General features: G+C 57.9%; 1 protein-coding gene across 10 annotated transcripts in view; it reads right to left on the reverse strand.

Moving 5' to 3' along the window:
• Positions 1–756: 756 nt before the first annotated feature.
• Positions 757–14,201, reverse strand: part of ARHGEF10L (Rho guanine nucleotide exchange factor 10 like) — a 137,537-nt gene continuing 124,092 nt past the window's right edge. For all 10 annotated transcript variants that reach the window (XM_053660203.1, XM_053660200.1, XM_053660202.1 and 7 more), the window contains 3 exons: positions 10,070–10,244; positions 2,858–2,980; positions 757–1,753 (listed from right to left, as the gene is read on the reverse strand). In XM_053660203.1, coding sequence (XP_053516178.1) covers positions 1,233–1,753; positions 2,858–2,980; positions 10,070–10,244 — 819 coding nt within the window. In that variant the 3' untranslated portion in view covers positions 757–1,232. The remainder of the gene's footprint in view (positions 1,754–2,857; positions 2,981–10,069; positions 10,245–14,201) is intronic.

A 14,201-nucleotide genomic window follows, 5' to 3' on the forward strand; every position in this document is an offset into this window, starting at 1 on the left:
CCCTTTTGGGTGGTGGGTTTGGGTTTTGGTGTTTTGTTTTGTTTTGTTTTGATTTCCGTGCAGGCAGCTCTAGAGATAGAAGGATGGAGACTGAGCCGGATGAGGGAAGCCGGGGCCCTGGGCAGCCCCCCCTGCCGATCCCCACCACAGCCTGGGCTCTGCTCCCACCACCTAGACCTCAGCCCTGCCCCCCTCGCTCTGTGGCCCACAGCAACAGCCCCAGGCCCGCCTTCCACACGGGGAAGCCCTCAGCCTCCTGCTCTCCCAGGTTGGCAAAGCCAAGTCCGCCTGCCTTCTTATCACTGCAGAGCTGGGAGCCAGCCTTTTTTTCCCCCAAAAAACATATTGAGAAAAGAAACTCCCAGGAGCCCCTTGCTGAGCAGAAGGGAACTTTCTGGGATGATAGAAAGTCACCTCCGTGTTCAATACTGTGGCCCTCACCTTGTGGGGCTCTTCAAGCCGCCCTGGGAATGCAGCTCAGAAGACTGGGAAACTGAATCTGTCCTTTAATTGAGTTTTAATTCATTAATTTAAAAAAGTAAACTCATTTGTGACCAATGACGACCACCTCACACAGCACAGTGCTGGGGCCTGTTCCTGTCACAGGCCCTTCCGGTGCCTGGCCTCGGTCCTGCCTACTGAGGGCGGTGTCACTCCTGCCTCAGAGCGACCCCCCAATGGTGACAGCAGCCCTCCGTGTCCCTCCGTGTCCCACCCGTCACATCCCACCAAGAAAAAGCCCCTCCATCCAAGAACTGCGTTATCCTTGCCCTTTATTCCAGCATCTCCCACGGCTCCAATATGTACAGACTTTATTTACACACAGATAATATACACCATATATACGTATTTATATATATTCACACACCAGCCCACTCACTCTCCTCCAGGAGGGGCGCGTGGCCGCCTCTGAGCCCCGCTCGGCCCAGGCGGGAGGCGCGGGGCTTGCCAGGCAGTTGTGAGGTTTTGTGTTTTGTGTTTTAAAAGGCCATTTCCTCCAGAGGAGTCTTTCCTTTCCACAAACCTAGCCCCCTTCCCCGAACACTCTAAGTTTTTTTTTCCCCTAAAAAAGAAGAGGTTTTTCTCTGCTCTGCCAAGACAGCTACTAGAGACCCAGGGCCGGCCTCACGGCCCCGTGCAGGTCCCTGAAAGGCGATTCCATCTGCACTCCCTGGGGGACCTTGGAGGGCCCGAGGGCCCGGCGTGGCTGCAGCTGTGGCCCTGGGCGGCGGCTATAGCGTCAGGGGCACCTGCCAGATGAGGAGGGTGCTGTCCGTCTCCCCAGGGGCCGGCCTCCCACCAACACCCGAGGCGCTGCCGAAGTTCCGGTAGCCCTGACCACCCGAGATAATGGCCACGGAGCAGATCTCCTTGCGGTGGGCATCGCGGGCGCAGGGCCGGCTGCGCACCCAGACGTCGGGGTCATCGGCCATCTCGTAGATGGAGCCGTCCTCCTCACTGTGCTCCAGGGCCGAGCTGTCGGCGGGCACGGGCTCCCGCACAGAGAGCAGCGGGCCCGGGAGGTGGGCGGTGGAGCGCAGGCGGTACTGCAGGAGAATGCCCTTCTTGCGGGTCAGCTCTCGGCCCACGTGACTGGGGGGTGCGGGTGCCGGCTCAGGAGCCTGCCCGTCTGGCCTGTCCTCCTCCGCCTCTTCCTGGTCACTCCGCAGGATGTCGAGGGCCAAGATGCTGGTAGCCACAGCCAGGAAGGTCACAGGCCCACAGTGACCGTTGAGGGAGACCATGCCCTTCCCTGCGGAAATGGGGAAGAGAGAAGGGGCCCAAAGGTCCAGAGCTTTACGTGAAGCGCACACACACATCTCTGGGAGAACCTTCTGGTTGCGGGTTTATTTGTTTGTTTGTTTTGGGTAACTGCAATCTACATTGGAACCTTGCTGGAGAGCCAAGGGTCTGGGTCAGGCTCTCCCGTGTTCCAGGGCCTCTTCCTTCGCAGCAGGAGGGCAGGAGTGGCCTCAAAACCACCCCGGGGAAGCTCAGGGTGAAAGGGCCTGCAGCTCCCTGCCTTTCCCAAGTCATTGCCTCCACCTGAAGTCCCTTTGCCAGACACGTAACTCTGTGACTCATCCTTGGAAGCCCAGCTCCGGCCCCTCCACCGCACATCCTTCTGCAATTCACCCCTGGAGAGCTGACCGCTCCTGCCTCTGAGCCGCAGTCCCCAGGCCACCCACCTCAGCACCTGCCACCCTGGACTGCAGCTGCCCTCAGCAGACTGCCACACTTTGGAGGCAGGGGCTGTGCCTGGTACATCCCCGCAAGCCCAGGACCCGGCCTGGGAAGGACAACACGACCTATCTGACGAAAGCAGGAAATCGCAGAATCGAGAGACTTCTTTAGCGGAGAGCTCGAGATCTGGCCAGCGCTGGCCTGCCGTCAGGGCTCCTCCCCCCACTCACCCCCACTCTCCGGCCACTTTGTCTCACTCTCTGAGAAGCAGAGAGAGGCCCAGGGCCCTGGGGTCCTCCTGACCCCGCCCTCACCCGCCTGGGCCCCAGTGCCACCGGTCAGAACAGAGCCACCCCCACTCCGTGCACACACACGTTTGCACCCGGCCCCCACCCCAAGGGCCCTCGGCTGTTTCTGTCTCTGGAGCCTGCACATTCTGAAGCTGCTGTGCAGGGAGGGGAGCAGAAGGGGCCCGGCAGAGCCTCTGCCATCAGCCAATCAGGAGTCTCAGCCAATATTCACTGCTGTGCCCATTGGCCAGGCTGGGAACTGGAGACTCAGAAAAAAGTTGGGGGACTGTGGGAAATGCCGCTGACACATCTGGGCCTGATTCACCGTCCCACCTCCCCCGCCCCCCGGCCCCGCCGTCTGCAGCCGACTCCCAGAACCTCACCTGTGATCTTCGGGATGCCTTCCAGCCGAGGCACAGGCAGCAGGACAATGACGCCCTGGTCGGTGCCCACCCAGAGCAGACCCTGGCAGATCAGGAGGCTGGTGACACACAGGTGCTTCTGGCCTGCAGAGAGAGGGGCCAGTGTGAGCAGCACACCATCCCAGGGACAGCAGTAGGCTCCAGGCCACCTCGAACTGAAGACATGGTAGAGTCCAGGCTCCGCCCAGGAGACGAGCGGGAGGCTGGATAGGGTGTGGTTCAGATCCAGGGCTTGGGAGGCTGACAGGGCTGGGGTCCGGCCCCTGGGTCCCCGAGTTAGCGCTCCCCTCACCCAGCCTCGGTTTCCTCCCATGGAACTCGGGGCTGCTGCAAGGATTCCGTGGGGCAATGCCATAGGGCACAGTGCTGGCCCCTGTCTGTTCCCACACATAGGGGCTGTGTCCTCTGGCACAAAGGGCAGACCCTGGGCAGCCCACACCAGGGTCACAACCAGCCACCTGGGCAGTAAGACCAGGGAGGCCTGGGAAGGTGGGGGTCTGAGGGCGGGGAGGGTGTTGGCACAGACAGGATGCGTGGAGAGGGGCCGGGGTAGATCCAAGAAGCAGGGGGGGAATTGGCAAACTATCACAGCCCCTGAATTTCCAGCCGGGGGGCTTGACATTTTGCCCAGGCGGGCCCTTCCTCCAGGGAGGGCTCAGTGTGCCCTGCAGTCCCCGGGCCGAGAGGGAAATGGACGACTCAGTGCCAGGAACGAGCGTGTTTTTGATGTCGGCCCACATTATTCTTGTTGGCTGTCCCCTGGGTGCTGTCTCTCCACTGCAGAAAAATGCGACGGCAGGCAGGGTCGAGCTGCTCTTTACAGGGAGGAAGAACGGTGTGGGCTACACCGCAGCGGCTGGAGCAGCGCTCCAGGCCCAGACGCCACATTCAGACCCAGCTCTACCACCTCCTGGCTACGTGACCCAGGGCCAGTCCCTAAACCTCCCTGTGCCACGGGTTCCTCACGTGCCAGAGCGGACAGCGAGGACGTTCATGGCCTTGCCCTGAGGATGAAATGGGTCGATGAGTGTCGCTCACTTAAGCCAGTGCTGGGCACAGGGTGTGCACAGGCGGGTGCTGGCTGCCTTTGTCGCTGCTGGCTGCCTTTGTCGCTGCTGCTCCACTGCTTACAATTCCGGTCAGTGAGAGTGGGCAGGAGGCAAACGCCAGGAGCGGACCCCTGCCTCTGCAGAGGGCTGTCTTGATCACTTCTTGCCTGAATATTTCTGCCCCACCAAGAGGAGCTGACTCTCCCCTCAAAGGAAATTCCAACTCCTGCCCCATATCTCGGCAGTAACACCACCACGTGACACGTGAAATGACGCTGGGAGCAGCGGGCCCCACCCCAGGCGGCATCGGGGCCACAGGAGGGCTCACCACCCAGGGCCAACCCCGAGGGGTGAGGCCTCCAACCTGCGCTTCCAGCAAGTTCCCAGGTGGCACCAAAGCAGCCGGTCCAGGACCGCACTTTGAGGAAAGTCCTGCTTTGGAGTGTCGGCAGCACCCCTGTGCTAGCTCTGCTCTGACGCCAGCCCTGCAACGTCGGAGAGGCCTGCAGGACAGATGTCACACCCATTTTCCAGAGGACGATGTTAAGGTCCAAAGAGTTCTCCCAGCTGGTGAGTGCAGGGTGAAGGGCCTCGCTCAGGCCTCTGCTTATTACAGTTGCCTCTCCGCTCTTACGCAGATGGCTTCAGGGCCACGCGCGTAGGCAGGTGCGAGGGCCGCCCTTGCAGAGTGAACAGTCTCCGGGGGACAGTGGGGCTCTGCAGTCACCCAGGAAGCAGGGTTTCCTATCTTGGGGCTCACACAGCCTTGTCTAATGCTGTGTGCTGTACCGGCACTGATCCATTCGCTCACCACCCTGGGGCATCCCTGAGGACCTACTGTGTGCCGGACTCTGCACTCAGAGCTGGAGGCACAGTGGGAGCTGCACGCACATAGTTCTACTCTTGAGGAGCAAACATTCTAGAACTTTCTGGCCTGATGCTAACAGTCTCTACCAAGCCACCCAATTATGTAGCCATTAACCACACGTGACTACTGAGCACTTCAAATGTGGCTAGTGGGACAGGGGCACTCATTTTCTCGCTTCATTTTATTTTAGTAGTGTCTACCATACCAGTGCAGCACTGGAGAGGGGAAAGGGGAGGTGAAAACATGGACGAGGGACATAAACATCAGGCAGAAGATCCGCATGGGTTATGGGAAGAGTGGGGCAGGGGGTAGACTCCCGGGGTTTCACGCCTCAGTCCACTTCCAGGAAGATTTGAGACCAGGAGGACAAAGAGGAGGCAACCACACTGAGACCTGAGCAGAAGCCCAGGAGCCAGCATGTGCAAAGGCCCTGCGACAGGAATGAGCTCAGCGGGTCAGCAGAGCAGACTGAAGCCAGTGCAGCCTGGGGAATGTGGGCAAGCTCGAGGTGACCGGAGGGAGGCCAGGAGGGTGGACAGGTCAGGACTGTGACTGTTCATTCTGGGTGTGATGAGAAGCTACCAGAAGGTCTAAGCAGGTGAGTGAGAGACTCATTCCAGAGGAGCATTTTAGCAGTGTGATGAGGAGGGGAGAGGAGGCGAGGTGGTGGGGGCCAGGACACAGTGGTGACAAGGAGAAAACGAGAAGCCAGCAGGTTCGAGGTCTGTTTTGAAGCAGAACGACAGACCTCTTCCAGACTAGAGCAGGAGGAGAGAAAAGGAGAGGAATCAAGGAAGACTCCGAGGGTTTTGTCTCCAGCAGCTGGGGACATGGCAGTGCCATTGACTGAGATGGGGGAGGCGCAGGCTTGGGGTGGAAGGCCAAGTTCTCTACCAGACGTGTTGTGTGAGAGGCACAGCCGACAGCCAAGGGGAGCTGCCAGCAGGCAGTGGGATACATGAGTCTGGGGACATGACGCAAACTGAGAAAGTCATGTTCATAGTGTTGATTCCAGAGAAACACAAACCACATTGGGAAAAACAGCCAGTTCATCACTTGACAATAGACTAATTCACAAGCAGTGGCAGCGGCGGGACTCTGCCCCACACCTGTGTCACTGCAGACGGTGCAGGCTCCAACTACTAGGACACCTCCCAGTGCACAATGGCCCCCCGGCCCTCAGGAAACCACAGCAAGCAGCTCGGGCCGAGAGCTCCCTCTCACTCCCAAGGTCTTCCCTCCCGGCCCTGGCCAAGGTCTACAACTGCCCTCACCGTCCGTCCCTTTGTTTAACGACTGTTTGCCGTCAAATGGAAGCTTCATGAGGGCAGGGACTTATCCATGTGCTCAAAGTCAACGCCCCGGCTCCCTGGCGGACACTCAAAAAGTCTCTGCGAGCTAACAAGCGAGTGAATGAATGCAGAAAGTGAAAAAGGACATGGGTGTTGATGTCACTTACTGTTTGAATTAATAAGTCACTTTCACTGATCGATGAATATTACAAATCTACCTTGCTCGGTTTTATGATTATTAGAATATATACAGCATATATGAGGTATAATATATATATACACACAGTTGCGTACAGCTCTTAGCCTTCATATACAATCAATAAATGGAGGCTATTAGAGTAACAGCTATAATTATTAAAAGGACCTACACTCTAATGTCTTCAGACCAGCTCCACCAGAGCCATAAACCTGCGAAAACAATAAGGCCAAGGGAGAGAACGATGGCAAATTTTTCATCTCGGTGCCTCACTCACTTTTCCAGAGCCCCGAGGGGCCCTGGAGACCAGGAGGAGACCACTTCCTGTTGCCCCTGCGTCCTCGCGGCCCCCCACCCCTCCACCGCCAGACGGGCGAACCCCTGCAAGGGAAAGGAAGGCAGCAAAGGACCAGACGAGATGCTGGAATTGAGAAATGACTTCATCTCAGGCCTCATTCCCGGGCCCTTGCCCCTCCCCCGTCCGCCTAGAGGAATGGAGCGAGGCACTTCACAAACAGTCCGAGGAAAAAAATTCTAATGGTGGATAAATATTTTATCACAGAGACTTAATGCGGCAGTGTGCAACTCACCCAAGCCATCTATCTGGAGATATACAACTTTAAAAAGCTCAGGCTCTCGGAGAACATTTTATTAATGACCTGTCTGGTTAAGAGGAGGAGGGAGTTTAGATTCAAAAATGCATTAATACCAGCCGGGTACATGAGTGGGAGACAGGGGTCGGGGAAGCAAGTGTGATAAATTTTTAACGTTCCCTTAAAAAAAAAAAAAAAACCCACGCTTAAAGGAGGAACAAATTTTTACTAATTATGCAATTATTTCATTTGCTGGTGTGGGGGAAGAAAAATACTTAAAAGCCTTTTTTAAATATTGCTAATACAGAATTTAAGGGCCCTGCCCTGCTGCTCTGCGGCTGAGGCACAGGCTGGGGTGGATTTGAGGCCCAGCTCCCCTCGGGTTTGGGGGTTAGGAACAGTCAGGCCTGGGAGTGAAGCTGGAGGGGCCCAGGGCAGGAACTCCTGGGGGCCTCCGGGAAGCCCTACACTCTGAACCTCAGACTCTGCCCCGAACACGGCCAGGGCCAGCCCCAAAGAGCTCCAGCAAGCAGAAGGGCGGCTCCTGTCTGCGCTGACGTAGCTGGTGAGGTGGGACGGGCAGAGACTCAGAGGGTGGGGGCTGCTCAAGGAGCCCCTCCAGAGATGCGTGGCCAAAAAGGGCCCATGTGATGACGTACCATCGGGACCTGAGACTTACTTGAGCCAGGGACCGCTTCCCCTCAGCCCCACACCTCCCTGAGAGGCAGGGACCAAGGACGAGAGAGGTTCCTCACTTGCTCCCAGTCACAGGGCTGAATGGCGGCACAGCCAGGTCCCCAGTGGGGCTGCCCCTTCCAGACCCTGGTCTGCCCTACATGGCCCGGCCAAGCCCTGACTCAAACCTCAGCCCCTCATTGTAGAGAGGGGGAAACTGAGGCCCAGAGAAGGGGACACTGCCAGGTACAAGTGTGAGAGAGGTACGATTCACATGCTGGCTCCAGCCTCGTCGGCGGTGAGACCGCAGGCCATTGAACCTCCTGGGCCTCAGTTTACCTGGCTTGGAAATAGTCATCACGCTGATGAACCCGCTTCCCTTTGAAAGGGGAGCTGCACAGAACCAGTCAGTCGGTGGGCGTGAAGACACGTTAAACACCCACAGCGAGTCGGAGCTGGGCCGGGGGGAGCTGCCGTTTCTCCACCTGCGGCTGGATCTGTCTGCAAATCCAGCCGCTGGCCACCGGACAGCCGTGATCCTTCCTCTCCCTCCCCGCACAGAGGAGACCGAACGAGAAAGGCCCATGAGATTCCCCATGTTTCTCCTTGTTCCACGAACTTGCAATAATTTAGCTATCAGCATGAATGTGGGACTATTTTTGTGATGTAGAGACACATTTATCGTAGTTAAAATGGATTTGCTTTGTATAATGGCTAAATCCTATGAAATACAATAAAACTAAAGCTGCGAAAAGGAAAAGAAAGAAAGAAAAGACCCATAACACAGGTTCCATAGGCCCCGGCCAGTCCCTAGGGAACATGTCAGGAAGGTATTTCTTCTCCTGGCGTACCTACCACACCCGGCACCTGAGCAAGGTGTCTTCCCACGCCTGGTGGCTTTACCCAGAGCCAGGCCCACTTCCGGTCCCACAGAGGGCCCAGTGGCTCCCGGAGGCAAACAGACCTGCCCCAGACCCAGCAGTGGTCCAGCCAGGACTGTGGCCACCTCTGAAGTCCTCTCTTGCCCCTTGACTCACAGTGGGACTCTGAAGTGAGTCTGACCTTTTGTGACTCCCAGTCCAGCCTCAGGCTGGCTATGAGACCACGGACCAGCCTCCTGACCCTGGCGAACAAACCTCAGCGTCTGTACCTGCACAGCGGGACCAACCCCCACCTCGTGGGGTTAAGGTGAAGTGAGGTCCCATAGGCAAAGCGCCTGGGACCCAGCTCACCGTGGGGCTCACGGCAGAACAGTAGATAACCCTATAGCATCACCACTTGTTATTGACCTTGTTGTTAGTAACCACTAGACCCTGTGGCCACAAGCCCAGATTCTAGGACAGTCATGACCAGCCAGGAGGAAGCAGGAGCCAGGGTGATTTCCAGGCACCCTATCTGGAGTTTGGGACCAGGCCTTTGGGGTAAGACTGAGGCCCCACGGACCCTGAAGTGCTGGCTAGCGTGCCTGCCCTTGACCCAGCCGCACAACCCAGGGAGGCCAGTCCCCTGGCTGGGCCCACAGCCTGCCACGCCCACTGTGTCCCCAGCCCCAGGGCCCTTCGTCTCTCCCAGCTGCTGACACCAGTCCAGCCAGCAGTGCTTACACAAGACAGAGCTTCTCTGTCCTCCCAGACCAGCCAGGGGTCAATCTGTCTGTCTGGTGGAAGACGGGCCAAGCAGGAAGGCAAGGCAAGCTGATGCCTGCTGGCTCCGTGGACTGCTCTAAGGCCGGCTGGAGACAGGAGTGGGCCCTGACCAGGTGTCCGCCCTGGCTCCCCCTGCACAGCCTGCAGGGGTCTGGGCAGCGGCACAGGCAGCAGATGGGAAGGGAGATACCTGGGGCCAATTCCACCGAGGCCTCAACAGATACAAGGCAGGGGCGGGGTGTTACGTGAGCTCTGACCTAACCCTCTCTACCACGTCTCACAAACAGCTGTGCAGGTGGGAGCACAGGCCCCAAGGGGAAGCTATCCAAGCCCTTGGACCTCCCCCGACCTCCAAATCCCAGCTAATGAACTGAAAGGGGCAGTTGCCTTTCTTAGAAAAACCTCTAAGTAAGAGCCCCTTCTTGGCCTTCTCTCTTTCCCTTCACCTTGTTCTGAAGGAGATGAGGCAGAAATGGTTGTTTCGCCAGCCTGAGGAGTGGCAGGTGGAGACAGGCCTGGGTTCCCACCCAGGTGGCTTTGTAGTGGCTGCGTGACCGGGAAAGCTCACTGAGCTCAGAGCCTCACTTCCCGGGAACCCGAGCCCACTGTGCTACCGGGTGAGCGGGACAAGCGGTGACAACAAGAAGGGCTTTGAAATGACGAGCCTGGGTCTGAATTCTAAAACCACTACTTTCCCCCCAGAGGCCATTTTCAAGGCCGACCCAAGGCTGTCACCGGGTTAAGGACATGGGCTGGACAGGACGCACCTCCACCTGGCTGTGGCAAGTGCTCCACAAACACCAGCTCCCTCCCTCCCTCCACAGGCCTGGACAACGCCCCCGCAGCTGCCTCACCCGGCAGGAGGAAGGTGGTCCTGGTGGCGATGTTGATCTCCTGCAGGTGCTCCAGCGTCTCCGTGTGGAAGAGGCGGATGGAGGAGCCGGAGGAGAAGGCCATCCAGACGCCGCTGCCCGCCTTCACCATGTGCGTCACGCTCACGGCCTCATCCTGGTGCGCCTCGAAGCTTTGCTGCAACACAGAGTGGGGGGTGTTGGTGCTGGGCCGGGCCCACCACGCACCTGGAGGCCGCGCCGGAACCAGCTGAGGCTAGAAGGAAATGGCAGAGGCCCAGCAGTGCGTGTCGGTATCTGTTTAACCGACAGGGGCGTCCCGGTGCGTCACGTCTGCCAATTCCCGTGGTGTAAATACTGCTAACGGGGGCCGATCTGAAGCCACCCGCACGACAGCACTGAATGAGGAGCACAGAGAGATTCACGCACCCTTGGCTCTCGGGAGTCGACAGGACTGGCTCTGGAACACCTCCGTGCACGAGGGAAAGAGCCGAAAGTCAGTGGGGGAGGAGCTGCCTACGCAGTACATGGAGTAGAAGGCAACCAGCGTAGCCATTGGGAAGGAAGGTGGGCGCTGTGAGCCAGACCCTCCTCCCTCCCAGTGGGGAGACAACCCCGAACGTCCGAAATGGATAAATCAGGAGCTGGCGAGCAGACATGTTTGAGTCCTGAGGAAAAGTGCCAGTGAGTTAAAAACAGAAGCAAGCGGAAAGTATTTTCTCCCAGGAAGCGGGACTGGGGAGGAACTAGTCTATGCTATTTGATTTTTTAAGTAGGTGTATACATAATTTTCATCTTAAAAAAAAGAAGCTTTTTTTTTTAAAAAAGAGAAGACAAACAGTCAGCACTTGCATCCACAGCAGAACAAAGTCCAAGTTCTTTAACTCGGCATTCCAGGCCCAGCTTGCCCTCCACTCTTTCCTCCCCACACCCAGGCCAACCAGAGCCTGGGCCACAAGGATGCTCAGGACGAAGCACGTGACCACACCTCTGCCCTCAGCAGGACTTATGTGTTACGTGCCCTCCTGGGAACAGCCTTCTGTCACCCCTTTGGGGTGACGTCCCCCTTCCATGAGGCACCCCACCCACCCTCGCACCGAACTTCCCCTTGCATGCCATCCTCCGAGGCCCCGCCAGGCACCGCCTGCAGCACAGTGGCCCTGCCCAGCAACCTCTGCCCTGGACCGTGAGCTCCAACCACAGACGCTGATCCTCAGGCCCATCTGTCCCCCTGCTCAGCACAGCAACACGTGGCCACACAGAGAACGCACGGACCCTGGGGTCTCATCTGCGACACTGAGTTGTTACTCGGATGTAAACAAGTCCTGCACGCGAACTGGAAACGACCTAAATACACGGTCACAGGGGACAGTCGGGTCAGTGACACATCTACACAATGGCTGCTCCACATCCATTCAAAGGCGTTTACAGGGACTGTGGGAGAACGTGGGGAAATGTGAATGTTATAGTGGTAAATGCAGAAAACCGGAGGAAGACGTTTTGAGAGAAGGCCCTGATCCCTGAGGGCCGGTCCAGGGGCAGTGTCTGGGGAGTGTCCCTTCCTCTTTCCTGTCATCTCCACTTTGTCTGTAAAGAGCACAGAAGCCCAAAGCTGCAGGACGATGCTGGACAGAACGTGTATTTGATATCGGACCTGCTATCAAATCTCATGTCCTCAGTAACTTCCCGGGCCTGGGCCTCAATTCCCTGTGTGTAAGTGGAAGTTGCTGTGAGGGTCATGCAGACCTGGGTCAGGGGGAGCTCGGCCCAGGCCTGGTTCCTGGCACGGTCTCATTCATTCGTCAGGTGTCCCTGGGCTCCTACTCTGTGCCTGCACGGGTCTGGGTGCTGGGAAGACAGTAATGAACGAGTGTCCGGGGGCTCGCTCTCATGAAGTGTGTGTTCCCGGGGCAGAGACAGCTGAAATGCAGATAAAGATCACTCCGAACAACGGTAACCCCTGCCCAGAAAATATGTTGGGGGCCACTAGGATTGGGTGGCCAGGGAAGGTTTCTCTAGGAGGCAGCATTTAATCAGACATGGAAAATGTGAAGGAATCAACCCTGGGATAATAAGGTGGGGAAGGGAGAGCATTCCAGGCTGAGAACATAGCAGGTGCAAAGGCCCTGGGGCAGGAATGAGCTTGCCGGGTTTGAGAAAAAACAGAACGCTGGTCAGTGTTGGGGGCACAGCAGTAAGACAGAGGTGGGAGAGGTGGGCAGAGGCCAGCCCATGCCAGGTCCCCCTGCAATGCACAGCCAAGAGTTCGGTTGTGTGTGAGTGCTGGAGGGGGCTGAGCTGGTAAGCAACACGATTGGGTTTACCTTTGAAAGAAGCTCAGTTCATCAGCTGTGTGTGGCAGGAGGCTGGAGTTCTGGCCCTCGAGTGGGTGTAGTGAACAGAAGTGGCAGTGACACGCTGCAGAGTCACTCCAGCCAGAGCCTCAGCCCCAAGGCCATCCTGACTCAAGTCACCAAGAGGTTTCCCACAGAGATAAAGAAGCTGGTGGCGGTAGGGCGTCCTCCAAGGGGAGCCAAGCCAATGAACTTGAATCCCATTCCTGATCCGAATGCAGAGCCCGGGACGGCAAGACGTTGAGATGGCGAACAAAACTGCTTTCCCCAAGCCAGTCCCTGAGGGCTGCGCTCCGTGGCCTGGGGGCAGAGGCAGCCGCAAAGCCAAAGACCCCCAGAGGAGGGGGGGAGAGGAGGAAAGGTGTCCTGCCCTGAGGAGACAGGGCCCTGCCACTTACCCTGTGCTGGGGGGACCCCGAGAGCAGTAGCTGTAGCTCCCTGTCAGACAGGAAGTTCACCAAGGGCAGGGGCACATGTCCCCATCAAAGTGGGGGCTCCCTGGGGGCAAGGAGGGGGCATCGCAACAAGGCTCAGCACACTCAGAGGGCAGGGAGCTATTTCCTCCCTCAGACTGCGGGCTCACGCTAGGAGCTCCCAGGGAGGGGGGGTCTCTGTCCCTCTTTCCTTAGCACCCCACCCCCACGGCGGTGAAGGCCCAGGTGCTGGAGGCTCAGCCAGGGAGCCTCTGGAATTTGGAAAAGGAGGCCAAACACCTCACAGCCTCCACAAAGCCAGGCCCAGCCCATGCAGTGCCTCAGGAAGGACAGAATTTCCATTTTCCTGGCCTTTCACCCCAAATCTGCTGCCCACAGCCCTGGCAGTACTGGCTCCCAGTTCTCTCTCTCTCTCTTTTCCTTTTCATGGAATTTATTGGGGGTGACACTGGTTAATAAAATCACACAGGTTTCAGGTGTACAGTTCTGTAAAACATCATCTGTACACTGTTCTGTGTGTTCACCACCCAAGTCAAGCCTCCTTCCGTCACCATGTGTCCCCCTTCACCTTCTACGTCCTCCGTCCCATCTCGCTCAGAGGACATTTACCGCAGTGTCCTCTGAGTTTGTTTTTCTTAATCCCTGTCCCTTTTCTCACACCGCCCACCCCCTGCCCCGCCAAGTTCTCTTTTCTTGAGAGGCTGGTCCCTCAGGGAGACCCCGGTGGGAGTGGGGGGGTGTTATTTGCCTCAACCAGCCTGCACTACAGTCAGCCCTCCCGGGGGCTCCCACACAGGCAGGGCACCTGGTTCAAACAGGACACCTCCCGAGGGGCCACTAGCCCGGTCACAGAGGGGACGCTGCGGCCCAGCCCAGCTCCCCAGAGTGCCCGCCCTCGGTGGATAGATGGACGAGAGGATGGGGAGGAGGGTGGAGGGGCGCCCAATGTGCTTCCTCCACGTTTTTCCAAAGGCGGCTCGCACATTTGTACATGAGTGGTCGAGCGCACGCACCGTGGGGAAGGCGGGTGTGCTCCCAAGTGTGCACTGAGATTCCTGCCGGGCTCCGGCAGAAAAGGAGTATTTCTGCCTCCAGACGCCAAACCGCACTGCAACCGCGAGGCCTGGGACCACACAAAGCTGCACCTGAATTTGCAGCCTGCCAGGCCTGCGTGCTGCTGTCAGAATCTAATTAAAAGAGAAGTCAGCGGTAGAAATCCAGACTCATTTCTCCAGAGGCATAACAAGTCTGTCTCCAGGCCCAAAGGGCTTTGCACAAGGCCTGTGTGAACCCGCCAAGCCCAGTGGTGAGGCGGGTGGGAGGAGGGGGGTACACAGGAACGACGGC

The sequence above is a fragment of the Artibeus jamaicensis genome, unplaced genomic scaffold (assembly GCF_021234435.1).
Source record: "Artibeus jamaicensis isolate MK-2021 breed Jamaican fruit bat unplaced genomic scaffold, CSHL_Jam_final scaffold_847, whole genome shotgun sequence".
NCBI lineage: Eukaryota > Metazoa > Chordata > Mammalia > Chiroptera > Phyllostomidae > Artibeus > Artibeus jamaicensis.